The sequence below is a fragment of the Polyodon spathula genome, chromosome 36 (genome assembly GCF_017654505.1).
Source record: "Polyodon spathula isolate WHYD16114869_AA chromosome 36, ASM1765450v1, whole genome shotgun sequence".
NCBI classification, from domain to species: Eukaryota; Metazoa; Chordata; class Actinopteri; order Acipenseriformes; family Polyodontidae; genus Polyodon; species Polyodon spathula.
Genome location: NC_054569.1, coordinates 3994348 through 4007387, shown reverse-complemented (window position 1 = coordinate 4007387; position 13040 = coordinate 3994348). Strand labels below are relative to the sequence as shown.

Sequence of the window (13040 nt, the reverse complement as noted above, 5' to 3'; positions counted from 1 at the left end):
TTAAAAGACTGAATAACACAGACACTGCGCAGTGCATTTTATATTGTGGAAGGATGAAGATCACCCAAAAATCTACCGACATATCAAACTTTAAGCAGAAATTAGCCTTTGGCATTAAAAAAAAAAAAAAAAAAAAAATCCAACAATGCTTTTTGGAGGTCAACTGTTCACAGGTTATACTGAAATAACATCAGCAGCTGTTTCTATGACAAGCTTACACGCAGTATTCCAGCCTTAAAGTCAAGTATAGTTTCCTTTATTTATTAAACATGTTTTATTAAGAAGGTGCTCCATATATTCCAGAGTCAAGATGAATTAAGGGCACTGTATAAACCCTGAAACTAAGAAAATGTTTCCACTGAAGCACAGCATTGTTTCTAGACATAACTTGTGCATGCACGATAAAACAGACAAGTTAATACACAAGTAACTACATCAAGGGCATTTATCTGATAAAGACCAACTACTACACAGCTTTGCCAAATATGAAATTATGGAAATTAGAACACTCATGTGTTATTTAGCTGATCATAGTTATTAGTTTATCACTATTTTACTTTGTCAGGACTTGAATTAAAGTGGACCAAAATACATTTTCTTTTGTTTAATTCCATAATGCATTTGGACACAGTTATTATCCATGCTAGTACATGACTGAACGTGCAGAATACAGAAACATGGAAACGCATGCTGTAATTTTATCAGTGGTAATCTGTGAACTTAAACATGTTAAATGAATTTAAACCCATTCTCCAAAATCAGAATGACCTTGGAGATGAAGATAGGTACTTTTAGTGTGGCCCTTCTTGACTTATCATGATATATGCACTTTACTTATCAGGGTCTCAACATGATTTAAAGAGTGACAAGGTTGAATACTGCAGCCCATTGACTCTATCATTAATCTCTCGGGCGTTTTCCTCCATGAAGGATATATCGACCCTCTTATTCAATTACTAACAGAATAAAGACTGAAATAAAAACATATCCTGGGTCCCAGGGTGGCTCTCAGAGAGGTGTGCAGGGTGGGTCATACAATCAGAGGAGAGCAGGTTCAACTCACCAGGGAGGGTCGCAAGGGTGAGTCATACAGTCAGAGGAGTGCAGGTTCAGTTTACCAGGGAGTGTCGGATTGGCTTTGGTGCTCCTGCAGGTTAGAAAGGCAAACCCAGCAGAGACTGCTTCTCCTCATCTCGCTACATTAGACCCTACCGGTCAGGAGCCCAGTGAGCTCAGGTGGACACCTGCAGGGCCGGCCTTTGTCCTTTAGAGGCCGATAGCTTGCTGAAAAGACTGCTGTGATATCTTAAATGTTTGCTTAAAAGACTTTGAGATATCTTAAATTTTGGTCTTTTTTATCAAAGAGAATTGTGGGTTTAAATCACAGTTCAGCAGATGCAAATTGCTATTTGAATGGGTTTGGTTTATTACCACTGCTGTTTATACTTATAAAGCAGGCCTCACATTTAGTGTGTGGCATGTCACAGGGTCAAGCAAATGCATTGATTATAGACATTCACCTCAGGTTCTGCCAGTAATGTTCTGTCATGATGTTTTATGTTAAGACCTGCAATTCCTGTACTCTAGTTAAGAGTGAGTCCTGCACCTCTCAGGGTGTCACATTGTTTTATTATCACATTGCACCCAATCACATAACCAGCTCCACTACAAGGCCAGCTGCTGTTATTGGCAGCAGTGAAATATGAAGTCATTGCCATTGAAAAAAAAAAAAAAAGTATTATGTTAAGTGTAAGAAAGATCTTGCAAAAGGTTAGCGGCTCCTGTAGATATCACATCTTTATAGGGCTGGTCCCTTTCTTTTTAACTTGGGCGTTTTTGTGCAGGTAACATTGTATTGGAATTATTCCTAACAAACATATTCTCAGCATGTGCTTGTGATGTAAATGAAACCCTTCTTATATTAAATCACATGTATGATGGGTCTACACCTTTAAAAACAACAAAAGAAAACGAATGCAGTTGAATAACCCTCGAGTGTGAAACCCCATATTAATACTGTGTTTGTGAAGTCAGATTGTCTTATTTCATCTTGGCATTTGCACGAGGTCACCCCTGAGTGCGATGAGAACAGAAATTACCGTCATGTTGATTTGATTAATAATGCATCAGTAACAAGATTTAACGAAAGGGCATTTCAAACCTATTATAATCCTAAAGACCTCTAATTGACAACAAGATCAACACTAGATGTAAAAGGCCTCTCTCCTCTGTAAATGAATTATCTTAGAACAGGAATTATAAAATCGAACAGGTTGTCTCCGCTAATCACGTCAAGGTGCGAACCGTTGAATCTTGAACTTCATACCGAGCCCGGAGCACATGTTTATGTCTCTCTGTGTCTGACTTTCCTCCTGAAATCAGAACTCTTAGAGAGTACGGGTCATGCTAGTGCTCGTCTTTTGTTTAAGGTTTATTTTCTCCCCAGAAGCTCATTTTGATCAAAGCTTGTTGTTCATCTGCCATGGAACACGATGTACAGCTGCCATGAAGCATTCTGTTTGAAAATAATAGATTTTCAATAAGTTACACAGAAATGGAGCCAATCTGCTGGTAGAGAAAAATTAAAAGGTGAACATCTTCTACAGTGGAAACAGTAGAAATGCCGACTCAGTGTTTCCTTGTGTTGCTAGGATCAATATTATTGAGTTAATGCATTTACAAGTAGTGGTAAGAATGGAGTCTGTGATCCAAGACTACCCCTATAGAGTATTGCTAAAGTAAAAGGTTAAGGGGCTCTTTTGATGGAAGAAATTTAAAACAAAAATGAGTACCTTCATCTGTTTTTATCCTCTCCTTCTGTTCCATTAACAGGAGATGCAAGACCAAAGAAAAACTGCTTGTGAAAGAAATAAAGCTTTCATACCAATTATCTAAAATGAAGTAGAGTGCATTAGATAAGTTCTTCTTTCAGAAAGTGTTTGATATTCTTCAAGGGAAAAAAAACACAAAGGCTTACATAAGCTGTATACTTGCTGCATTAATATCACCATCCCACATACGTTGTGCACAGATATTAATTGAACGGAAACTTGTAGTAAGACATTAATAAGGCCGGCCGGGTTGTACAGCAAGGTGCTGTAATTAAGCAGCTCTTTCATCTCTTAAGCTACAGCTCTGCTGGTGTTTGAGGTACAATACAAACACAGGGGTTGCTTTTCTCAGGGTGGTTTGGGGTGTTGAACAAAAGGACCCACTGTTGCTCAGAAGCCCATTAAAAAAAAAAAAAGCAGGAAATAGAGGAATGCGTTTCAATGGCAATGTAGGGGCACTGCAATGGACACACCAGTACCAGTTATCTATGTTATTAGGAGCACTGTATAACTGATTCAAATCTGCGGTGTTGATGTATGATATCTTCTGGGAATTAGTGTTATTATTCATGATCTCAATCGTGCTTTTCAAACTTTTATATTTATATTATCTGGTGTGTTGTTAGTTTTTAATCAATGAAGCCTCTAAATGGTCTTATCTTATTTATGTTTCCTGACAATAATTTTTCAAGCTTTTATTATAATAATCATGCTGTTTAATGCCTCATTGGTAATGCTCAGCACAGTGATAAACCCTTGAAACAGAAATGGATAGAAGTATGGGTGGAAATTATACACTCTTCCATTCCAGCCGTAGAACATAACTTTTAAATGGTGCCATTGGGACTTGTGCAGAAATGCAATTAAAATGGAACGAGAGAACATTTGTAATCAGAGATTCAAATTTAAAATGTGTTTACCACATGAAGTCCTATCATTTATATTAATACTAGCTGCCCGGGGAAATTCAATATTTTAACATTTCATGCATGACAAATTGGGAAACAGTAGCCTTATGGTTTTCTAGAGGTTTTCGGTTTTGTGTGTTTCTTTAATTTGAGATACATGGCTACTGTAGTGATCCAGCAATGGGGTCCGACTGCATGAAGGAACAGACAGACAGACAAACTTTCTTCTTTATTTATTAAGATATAAAGTTTCAGCATGCATACATCTTTACATGCATGCAGTAAATATAGCACTCAAACTCAAATAATGACATACAGGACTGGTATGTGTGAAATGCAGTGAAGGGAATAACCTATAGGAAATGCAGGAACTTGTGCATAGAAAATCATATACTGAAATCCCAACTCTACCAATTAAAATCACAGTGTTAAAAAGGAAACACCAGCACAATAATGGGATATGTATTTTAACGGTGTACTTTCCCACAGGGTATTCAAAATAAATTTTTCGGTACGGTATTGTAAAAACAGACTACAGAATGGCATAGAGAAAACACATTAAGAAGGCGTATAACATCTTACTGCTGCAAGCAGTTCCCTTAACTGCTTGGTTCACATAGTGATGTAGTGACGAGTGACTGAACCCCAAAAGCCCTGAAAAGTGTGTATTCATTAAATGATAGAGCTTTGTCTGTTAATAAAGGCAGAGGTTCTGAGACCCACGGAAGGAGGGGGTCTTTGTATTAATAATCTCTTATAACGGATGCATTAAAGGAATTTGTCAAGCTCCCGTCTCAGATCTCATTTCACCTTTTCTTAGGGATCGCTGGGGATCATTAACTTATGCTTCAGCTTTAGGTCGTCTAGACATACTGTGATCACACAGTGGCTCAATATTCCTAATTCCATGAATTCAATCTAATTTTCATCCTGTGTTTCAGCCTTTATTTCTGGTTCACATAAACATACCGCATGATGCTGAAAGGAGCAATTACCACATCTCTGCAACAATGAAAAGAAGTGTGTGTAAATATTTCATCTCATTCCAAACTGTCAGCTGTAAACCGTTGATTATGTGTGCAATGTATTCATATTCTTTTTGTACAATGCAAGATAGCTTGTAAAAAGTAATGCTATTAGGCTAGAGTACCATTTACATGTGTGCCTCACTTATTCATTTTTATCCAGCTGCATTTAAAATAAAATGAGCTGTTTGCATGATTATCAGGAGCCACAATACCACGACCACTCTGGTACATTGTCCTGCAGATAGATATATCTGCTGCTGTTCTTAAAGGTCAAATATATGCATTACAAGTGTGTTCCCTCGTTATATCTTTTGACATGTCTCTGACATTTAAAGGACATATTGTGTTGCGTTGAAGCAGGTATGCCACGTTTTATTACATAGTATAATCTGTAGTAGGGTTGTGAATTTTAGGCTCTGCATTGCTGGCTGATGAATTAAACCTTTCATTGTTATCTTCTCTGCAGCATTTTCTGGTACTGTTTTTATTTTTTTTCTCTCTCTCTCTCTATTTGAGATATGTTTTTGTCCAAAGTTGGGTCTGTTGTTCACTTTTCGTTTCCTAAAATACAAATCATTCATCACCAACAAGGATTAAAAACAGATTTCATGTTAGTTGAGGAATGTATTTGCTCTGTTGTGTTGTAACGGGTTCCACAGACACTGATAAGCACCAGTGTTGGACTACCACGTGTTAACTGTGAACCAGACCTTAGGTAAGAACACTGCCTGAGGACTTCTCTGACTCTCCTTACAGTTTAGTAGAAAGAAGTATTATTCTTACAAGAACTAGACGTGACACTGCAACACCTACAGAGGCGTACTGGTGCTTTGTGTGACATAAACAAGATCAATGGCTGGTCGTCACTCAGTAATGGAATCTAACTGCCTTGAAAACATAACTCACAGCGTGTAGGGTTTCCCAGAGGAAGTTCATTTGTGTATCAAAGAGTAGTTTGTCGCCAAAGAAAATAGTAGCTTAGCGTTGGAGTCTGTCTTCAGCGATGAATCTGTTAATCACATCTGACATAAATCATTTTCAGGGGGAAACAGAACGTTTTGCTGCTGAATTGATTAACGATGTCCTTTGTGAATCTGACGTGTCGCATGTACAGAACAAGACTGGAAGCTGTTTAATTTGAAAGGGATTACTCAAGGGCGCTGCTTTGGAGGAGTTGTCATGATTGGACAGAAAATGTAATGTGCACCCTCTACTGGCAAATGATTGCAATGCTCTGTGTGTCTTGAGCGTTAACAGTGATAACGTGATGATGAGATCACTTTTTATTGAAGCATTATGAAAAGTGGGGTCTAGAGACTCAAGAAAGGAAGTTAATTGGACTTGAAATATGCACATCAGCTTATAGCGATACACTGTGTGTGTGTGTGTGTGTGTGTGTATATATAATATATATATATATATATATACACACACAAGTTTTTTTTAAATAATAATAATTAACATTATATGCTATGGTTCTATACACGGCTAATAATATTTCACTAGTATCCAAAAATAGCAAAATAAAATAAGTATTGCTGCCATATAAACAGCATATTCAGACTATGACTGGTCATACTGTGTTCAGTGTAAGCACTGCATATGAATAATGTTGTTGCAGCATCAAATGGAATTACAAGCACATCCTTCTTCATGCAAGTTTATAGAATTGGTGAGAATAATTTAGAATGCTGTGCGAGTTGAGAAGCCCAAAGTGATTACATTGTGAGCTCATCAATCATTTTCTCATACTGCAACAAAACAATAACCAAGTCTCGATGCATTCAACTGTCACGCCACGTGTATTCATAACATCCCTTTGTATGTGAACAGATGCTTACAATACTGCCAAGAGTTTAAAGATGTAATGCCATCATTTAACAAATGAACCAAAGCCAGTGTATAACATGCCTGATCTACAGTAATGCCATTCTTTATTGGTCCTTCATAATAATGGTATGTAATTCTGCAACATGACCACCTTTCCTAGCAATCAGATCACTGCGTTGCTGTAGGCTACATCAGGATACACCACAGCATTTGGTTTCTGTCGCGCATGAAATGGAACCAGCTGGAAAAAAAAGAATTCCAGTATTACGGTTGCCGTGGAGAGCACAGGAGGGAGAAAAGCAAAAAGCACAAATCTCTAGATTTATTCAAGTATTAAAAAAAATAAAAAAATTAAACATTTTAAGAGATTAGTTTATAAAGTAACGGTGTAGAAGAGCTTCTTGAAGTGCTCTGAACTTGGAAGTGCACTGCATTTCCATTTCAGCACATAAAAATTCATGAGCAGTATAAAGTCGCTTGTTATAATGTGAAATGTTTACCTCTTCATACACTGCACTTGAAAAGCAATCATCGCTAAAACATGAATCTTGTGTAGAATGTGTGAAATTAGACTCTTTTCTCTTCACACGTTCTTCCTTAGACATGTGTTTCAGCATAGCTTCACGCTCAGTGGCTCTCTGGGTGGCATCGTCTTTATTTCGGTTTTGCTCTTGTTTTCCAGGTCGTTGGCGAGTGGAGATTCAGTAGAATCCACTGTGACATATTTGTCACCCTGGATGTCATGATGTGTACGGCGAGCATCCTCAATCTCTGTGCTATTAGTATTGACAGGTAAGAGCACTGCCTGGGCACTTCTCTGAATGAGTCTCGTTCACAACTCGCTGGAACTTCACGTTGACTTTTGAAAGGGTGTTGTGGAAGAAGGGAGGCTGTGCGATCCAGTGATTAAAGAAACGGGCTTGTAACCTACAGGTCCCCAGTTCAAATCCCAGCTCAGCCGCTGACTCGTGTGACCCTGAGCAAGTCACTTAATGTGCTCCGGCTTTGGGGTGAGACGTTGTTGTAAGTGACTCTGCAGCTGATGCATAGCTCACACACCTTAGTCTCGTATCTTGTAAAGCACTTTGTGATGGTGGTCCACTGTGAAAGGCGCTATATAAAAATTCTGCCAGTCTTTTTCTGGTGAAAGCCTGAAGTAACAGCAATTACCAATATTATGTAGAGGGTACACGGTATATGTTCATAGAGCAGTTATTCCACAAATGAGTATTCTGTTGAGGGTTATTTTTTTTATATAACAAGAACAGTGCATGGAAACCAATGTATTACACAGCTGGATTCAGAGAATTACTTTCCTTAGGCCAAGCTCTGCTTGGCAGGGTAGCATGATTTGGAAGAATGTGATTGATCCAGCCGTTCTTCCATTGCATTCCATTAAAGTAATATAGATTCCAAAATGAGTTCTGGTAAAAAAATCAAAATAAAACCCCCCAAAAACTCTTGTTGTATAAATATTAGATACACGAAACAAATGCATCCACCACCACTACCACCACCCCCAACGCAGTATCAAAAAAACCACGAATGAAAGACAAACATTCCCTGAGAGACCACAACAGCATGGGAGGGATTCCGTGGTCATAGAAAACAAAGCCCCAGGGAAGCAGAGAGATGGTAGAATTAATATTTCCTTCTCACCCCCCCCCCCCCCCCCCCCCAGGTATACAGCCGTCGCCATGCCAATGCTGTATAACACACGCTACAGCTCCAAGCGAAGAGTGACAGTCATGATATCTGTGGTCTGGGTGCTGTCCTTTGCAATATCCTGCCCACTTCTGTTTGGTTTGAACAACACAGGTAATTCAGATTTCACTAGCATATACTGCAAGGCACTGTGTAACATGCTTAATGTAATCACTATATAATATTTATATATATAGAGAGAGACTGCTGTTGTCAAAGTAGGGCTGATAAAATAAGCCTGTCTCTCTATGAATATCTTTGTGTTCATTGTTATATATTTGAGTACACAGTTTTATCAGAAAAGGGTTAGGTTTAGTTAGGGTTAGGGTGAGGGTTATATCTTGCAAAACAATTTACACATTGTAACTATGCCTAACAACATTCTAATTATCTATAAATACACTACGTAACTACTATTTAAATACACAGTAATTTGAGACGTTTAATGTAAACTGATAAACATATATTGCTACAATATGGGAAACACAGGACACAGCTAAGAGAAGGAAATGCTGTGTGTTCTTTAACACTTTCAATGTGGTATTAATAGCGTGGGTTCTGTGATTTTACAGTACCGTCTTTGCTCCTAGTACAGAAAACAATGGCATCTTCTCACGGGATGAATGTGTAGTTAATCATACCCTAGTGTTCAGATTCATCCCCAGTAGCTTCAGCTAGAGCAAACCTGCTTTGATAACAGCTGCTTGTCTTGTTTGTTTCAGCCACCCGAGATGACGCCATGTGTGTCATTGCAAACCCTGCTTTTGTAGTGTACTCCTCCATTGTGTCCTTCTATGTCCCTTTCATCATCACACTGCTGGTATATGTCCAGATCTACGTGGTCCTCAGGAAGAGAAGGAAGCGTGTCAACACTAAACGCAGCAGCCGCGGGATGGAGGCTGAAATGCACGTTCCATTGAAGGTGACCAGTGGCCCAAGGGCTTACATTTCCATCCTTCCATCAATAAAATCGATGGGAAACTAAAGAAACTTTGATATGATCAGTCGAACCACACCCGGCTTCTTTAGAGCATTTTACAGTTAATCTCGAGATGCAATCCAGTGCGATTCCCCTGTGCTGTAAAGGGCTCTAAAATAATCTAGCTGGGGTTGATTCCATGGGGCCGGGGGGTTAGGTTGATCAAATCAGCATCTTAATCCGAGAGACAAATTTCAAATGGTGTTAAAAACAATGTAAAAGCATGCAGCAAAGTTTGTATGCTCTTGATGTATTACAAAACGCACACGCAATATACAGATGTATACCACTACATATGTGCAAATGAATGGACTTTGGATGGTCTCGACTGTGCCGTATATCTCTATGGCAAGCAATTACAACTGAAGAGCAGCTCCTGAAAGCATCTTTACACAACCTAAGACCATTTAAAAGATTCCTACTTCTTGGAAAAAAAATCATAATTGATTTTCATTCTCACAAACACAGTTTTTAGTTCCTTTGATCCAGGTAATAGTTTTAACTCAGTATTTATGACAACATTTCTATCTTTTCTCCATAGGACAAATGCACACATCCCGAGGACGTGAAGCTCTGCACAGTTATCGTAAAGTCAAACGGCAGTTTCCCCGTCAATAAAAATAAAGTAGTAAGCGAAAGGATCTGTTTATTTGTACAGCATGCTGATCTCTGCAATAACAGTTCAGTTTCAGTGCTGCCGCATGATTGGCTGAGACACGTGCAGAATGATATCACGGCTGTTCCAAAGCATGCTCACTTTTTTATATTTCACAGCAATGGCAAATTAAAAGGTTAAAAACATTTGAGTAAAATAAGCCACTCAGGGCTGAATCTCCTCTGTGTTGATGTTTCCCTCAGTATTTTTGCATTTCCCACTAAGAACCACAGTGTATCTGCATTTAATGCATGCCTAGCTTTACTGCATGCCTTTGCTGTACCTTTCTTTACCTGGCTTTGTTTGGTATTACTGATCCTCATTCAGGAAGCGGCGCACCATCCAGAAGAAATGGAAATGGATCCAATGACAAGCAGCAGCTCTCCAGAGAAGAAAAAGCACAAGCTGGCACCTGTTAACCGCCATCTCACCGTGCCCGCTACAGCGAGTCAGTGCATGATGAGCCCTGCCCTGCCCTCGTCCATCGAGAGCCCCGTCAAGGCTGAGAAGAACGGGCACTCGAAAGACATCATCCTCCCCAAAGCTCCCAAAGCCTTTGAGATCAAAGCCATGCCCAATGGCAAAACAAAGACGTCCCTTACAATGCTGAGTAAGAGGAAAATCTCACAACAGAAAGAGAAAAAAGCAACCCAAATGTTAGCCATTGTACTGGGTAAGAAAACATATCTCTCTCTCTCTCTCTCTCTCTCTCTCTCATCAATCCATTCATACTAACAATAGTAAGTCTTTTATGCAGTACTGTATAACTCAGAAGTCAAAATACTTTGTGTTACTGCATTAGATACTTGAAGCTGCTCAGCAGTCTAAAACTAAGTAGTCTCTATTATTAACACTAATTATTTATTGTGTCTGTTTTAGGTGTTTTTATTATATGCTGGCTGCCATTTTTCATCACCCATATTCTCAACACCCACTGCACAAAATGCAGGGTTCCCCCAGAGATGTACAATGCCTTCACCTGGCTGGGCTACGTGAACAGCGCTGTGAATCCTATTATATACACCACCTTCAACATTGAATTCAGGAAGGCTTTCATCAAAATACTCCACTGCTAAGAAAAGACAGCATAGCCGGGACTGATGTGCAAACAACGACGACGACAGTGACAGCCTTCTTCCGTTCACACATCTGTGTTTCCATTGTTGTTGAGAAGAATAATCTTAAAAGAACTTTTACACAGGAAGGGTTTGTTGGAAAGGTGCGGGACACACCGCTTCTTTACATGATGGAAAGAACGTGTCAAGAAGTGGGAATCCCCCCCTGTTCTTAGCTTGTTGCAGCCCAGCCTGAAGATCCAGTGCTTACTCAAACAGTCATATCAATGTTGCTGTAAGTGGCCGCTGGGTTGGGATTCATGGATGCCAGACGTCGCAAGTCAGCAGGGAAATACAAGGACAAGCGCGGGGTGTGTTTCAGAACTCTTACACCTCTTTTAAAAAGGGGACCCCGCAAAGATGCCGTTATGGTTATTTTCCTCAGTATTACACTACATGTTTGTGTTTTACAGGAAAGAGACTTACCAACCTGATTTCTAGGAAACACAATGTATTAAGTATGTCTTCGCTCTTTGAGCGACCCCACAGAAAGGTCTAAAGCAATGCTAAACAATGCCTGTATCAGCTTTCCTGATGGAAAAGCACCAGGTTCTTTTCTAATTTCTTGTACAGCAATCAGACACGTTCCTCAAAGCAAACAACTGCAAACATGTAAATAAAGTACAAAGTAATATAAGACCATGAAAAAATTGAAAAGCACACATCGCGTTGTTCGCATGCAGAGAATGTGTTTTCACCGTTCTGTCGATGTGTTTTTGTATTAAAAGTATACCTGGAGGGGACAGCACAGCTCTGTGACAAGCTCATAAATGAATTCATTCTGTTTTCAAGATGACGAGAAGATTTAGTCTGGGGGAAGGATCTTGCCATGATCCTTTCAGTTTCTCTGTTACAGTGACACAGTATCTATTTTTTTTTTTTTTGTGGTTACTTGCATTTGTGTCCGTCACATAAAACATCTGTATTGCTTATGCTCCATTATAGAGAATATTGAAGAAAATAAAAACCAAGACAAAAATCCTGTGAGTCGAGTCTGAGGGAGGTGGCGTTCTTTCTACGTTAGGCTCAAACGCTGGAAGGAGGGAGATGCTGAGCATGAATGCCAGGATTCACAGGCTTTAAACGCAGACGTGCCAGTCGCAGTCTGTATTTCAATATCTTAATCAGATTGTCTGTCACATCGCATCACACTTGCTATACAGTATAGGGTTAGGTAGGCAAGTTGAAAATCTGCCCTCTGTGCATTTCAGATATGTGCCTTCCATATCTACTTGAGTACTGCTGAATTCTTGCTTACCAGAATAGACACTTGTGCTGCCTTAGCCCTGCACCACAAAACTCTCAAAGAATGTAGCAAACAAACACAGAGGATTTATACTTCAGTGTAAAATGGAACATGATTGCGGAACACGCTGCATTTAACAATCAAGGCGGCAGAACGAATCTTGTAGTCTTACCTAAGATTGTGTTTGGTTGAGGACTGAGAGGAAACATGATCTCTGATTGTATTTTACATTTTATTGTATTGTTGATCAATGCTCTCTGACTCACATGAAGCCGACAGGCACTCAAAGAGGGAACATGCTGTGTCTAACAAGGCTCATCACCCTCTCCAGGGTCAGTGTGTACCAGCTGAATCAGTTACAACGTTCCTCAGTAAAAAGGAGGATATGCTTGTGCGGGTTTCCAGTTGTTTTGGGAATTTTAAGATCGGATGGCACCCACAGCACTACGCATACATACAGTACGTTTACACAGCTATCTACTGGTCTGTACAAAAAGGATTAAAAAGGATTAGATTTAATCCCCAGCAAATTTAACAGTGTGAGTGAGCGATCAGTTTCTGTGGTAGCATTTTTTTTTTTTTTTTTTTTTTTTTTTTATTGTGCTCTGGACAGAATGTTTGTGAAGAGATCACAAGTGCTCTGTGTCCTAGGAGACTCGTTATTAAAAGAGCTGGGCTCATGTATTTTGCCCCTTGAATGTATTCTTAGCTAATATGTCCTAGAAAAAAGCCCAAACATTTGCA

The 13040-nt window shown here is 39.3% G+C and overlaps 1 protein-coding gene across 1 annotated transcript in view; it reads left to right on the top strand.

Moving 5' to 3' along the window:
• drd2a (dopamine receptor D2a) overlaps window positions 1–12820 on the top strand; it is a 37675-nt gene extending 24855 nt beyond the window's left edge. Inside the window, exons 3-8 of the mRNA XM_041234842.1 lie at window positions 7280–7389; window positions 8279–8415; window positions 9024–9223; window positions 9822–9908; window positions 10251–10608; window positions 10815–12820. Of these exons, the coding sequence (XP_041090776.1) occupies window positions 7280–7389; window positions 8279–8415; window positions 9024–9223; window positions 9822–9908; window positions 10251–10608; window positions 10815–11011 (1089 nt within the window). The 3' untranslated portion in view covers window positions 11012–12820. The remainder of the gene's footprint in view (window positions 1–7279; window positions 7390–8278; window positions 8416–9023; window positions 9224–9821; window positions 9909–10250; window positions 10609–10814) is intronic.
• Window positions 12821–13040: the final 220 nt, after the last annotated feature.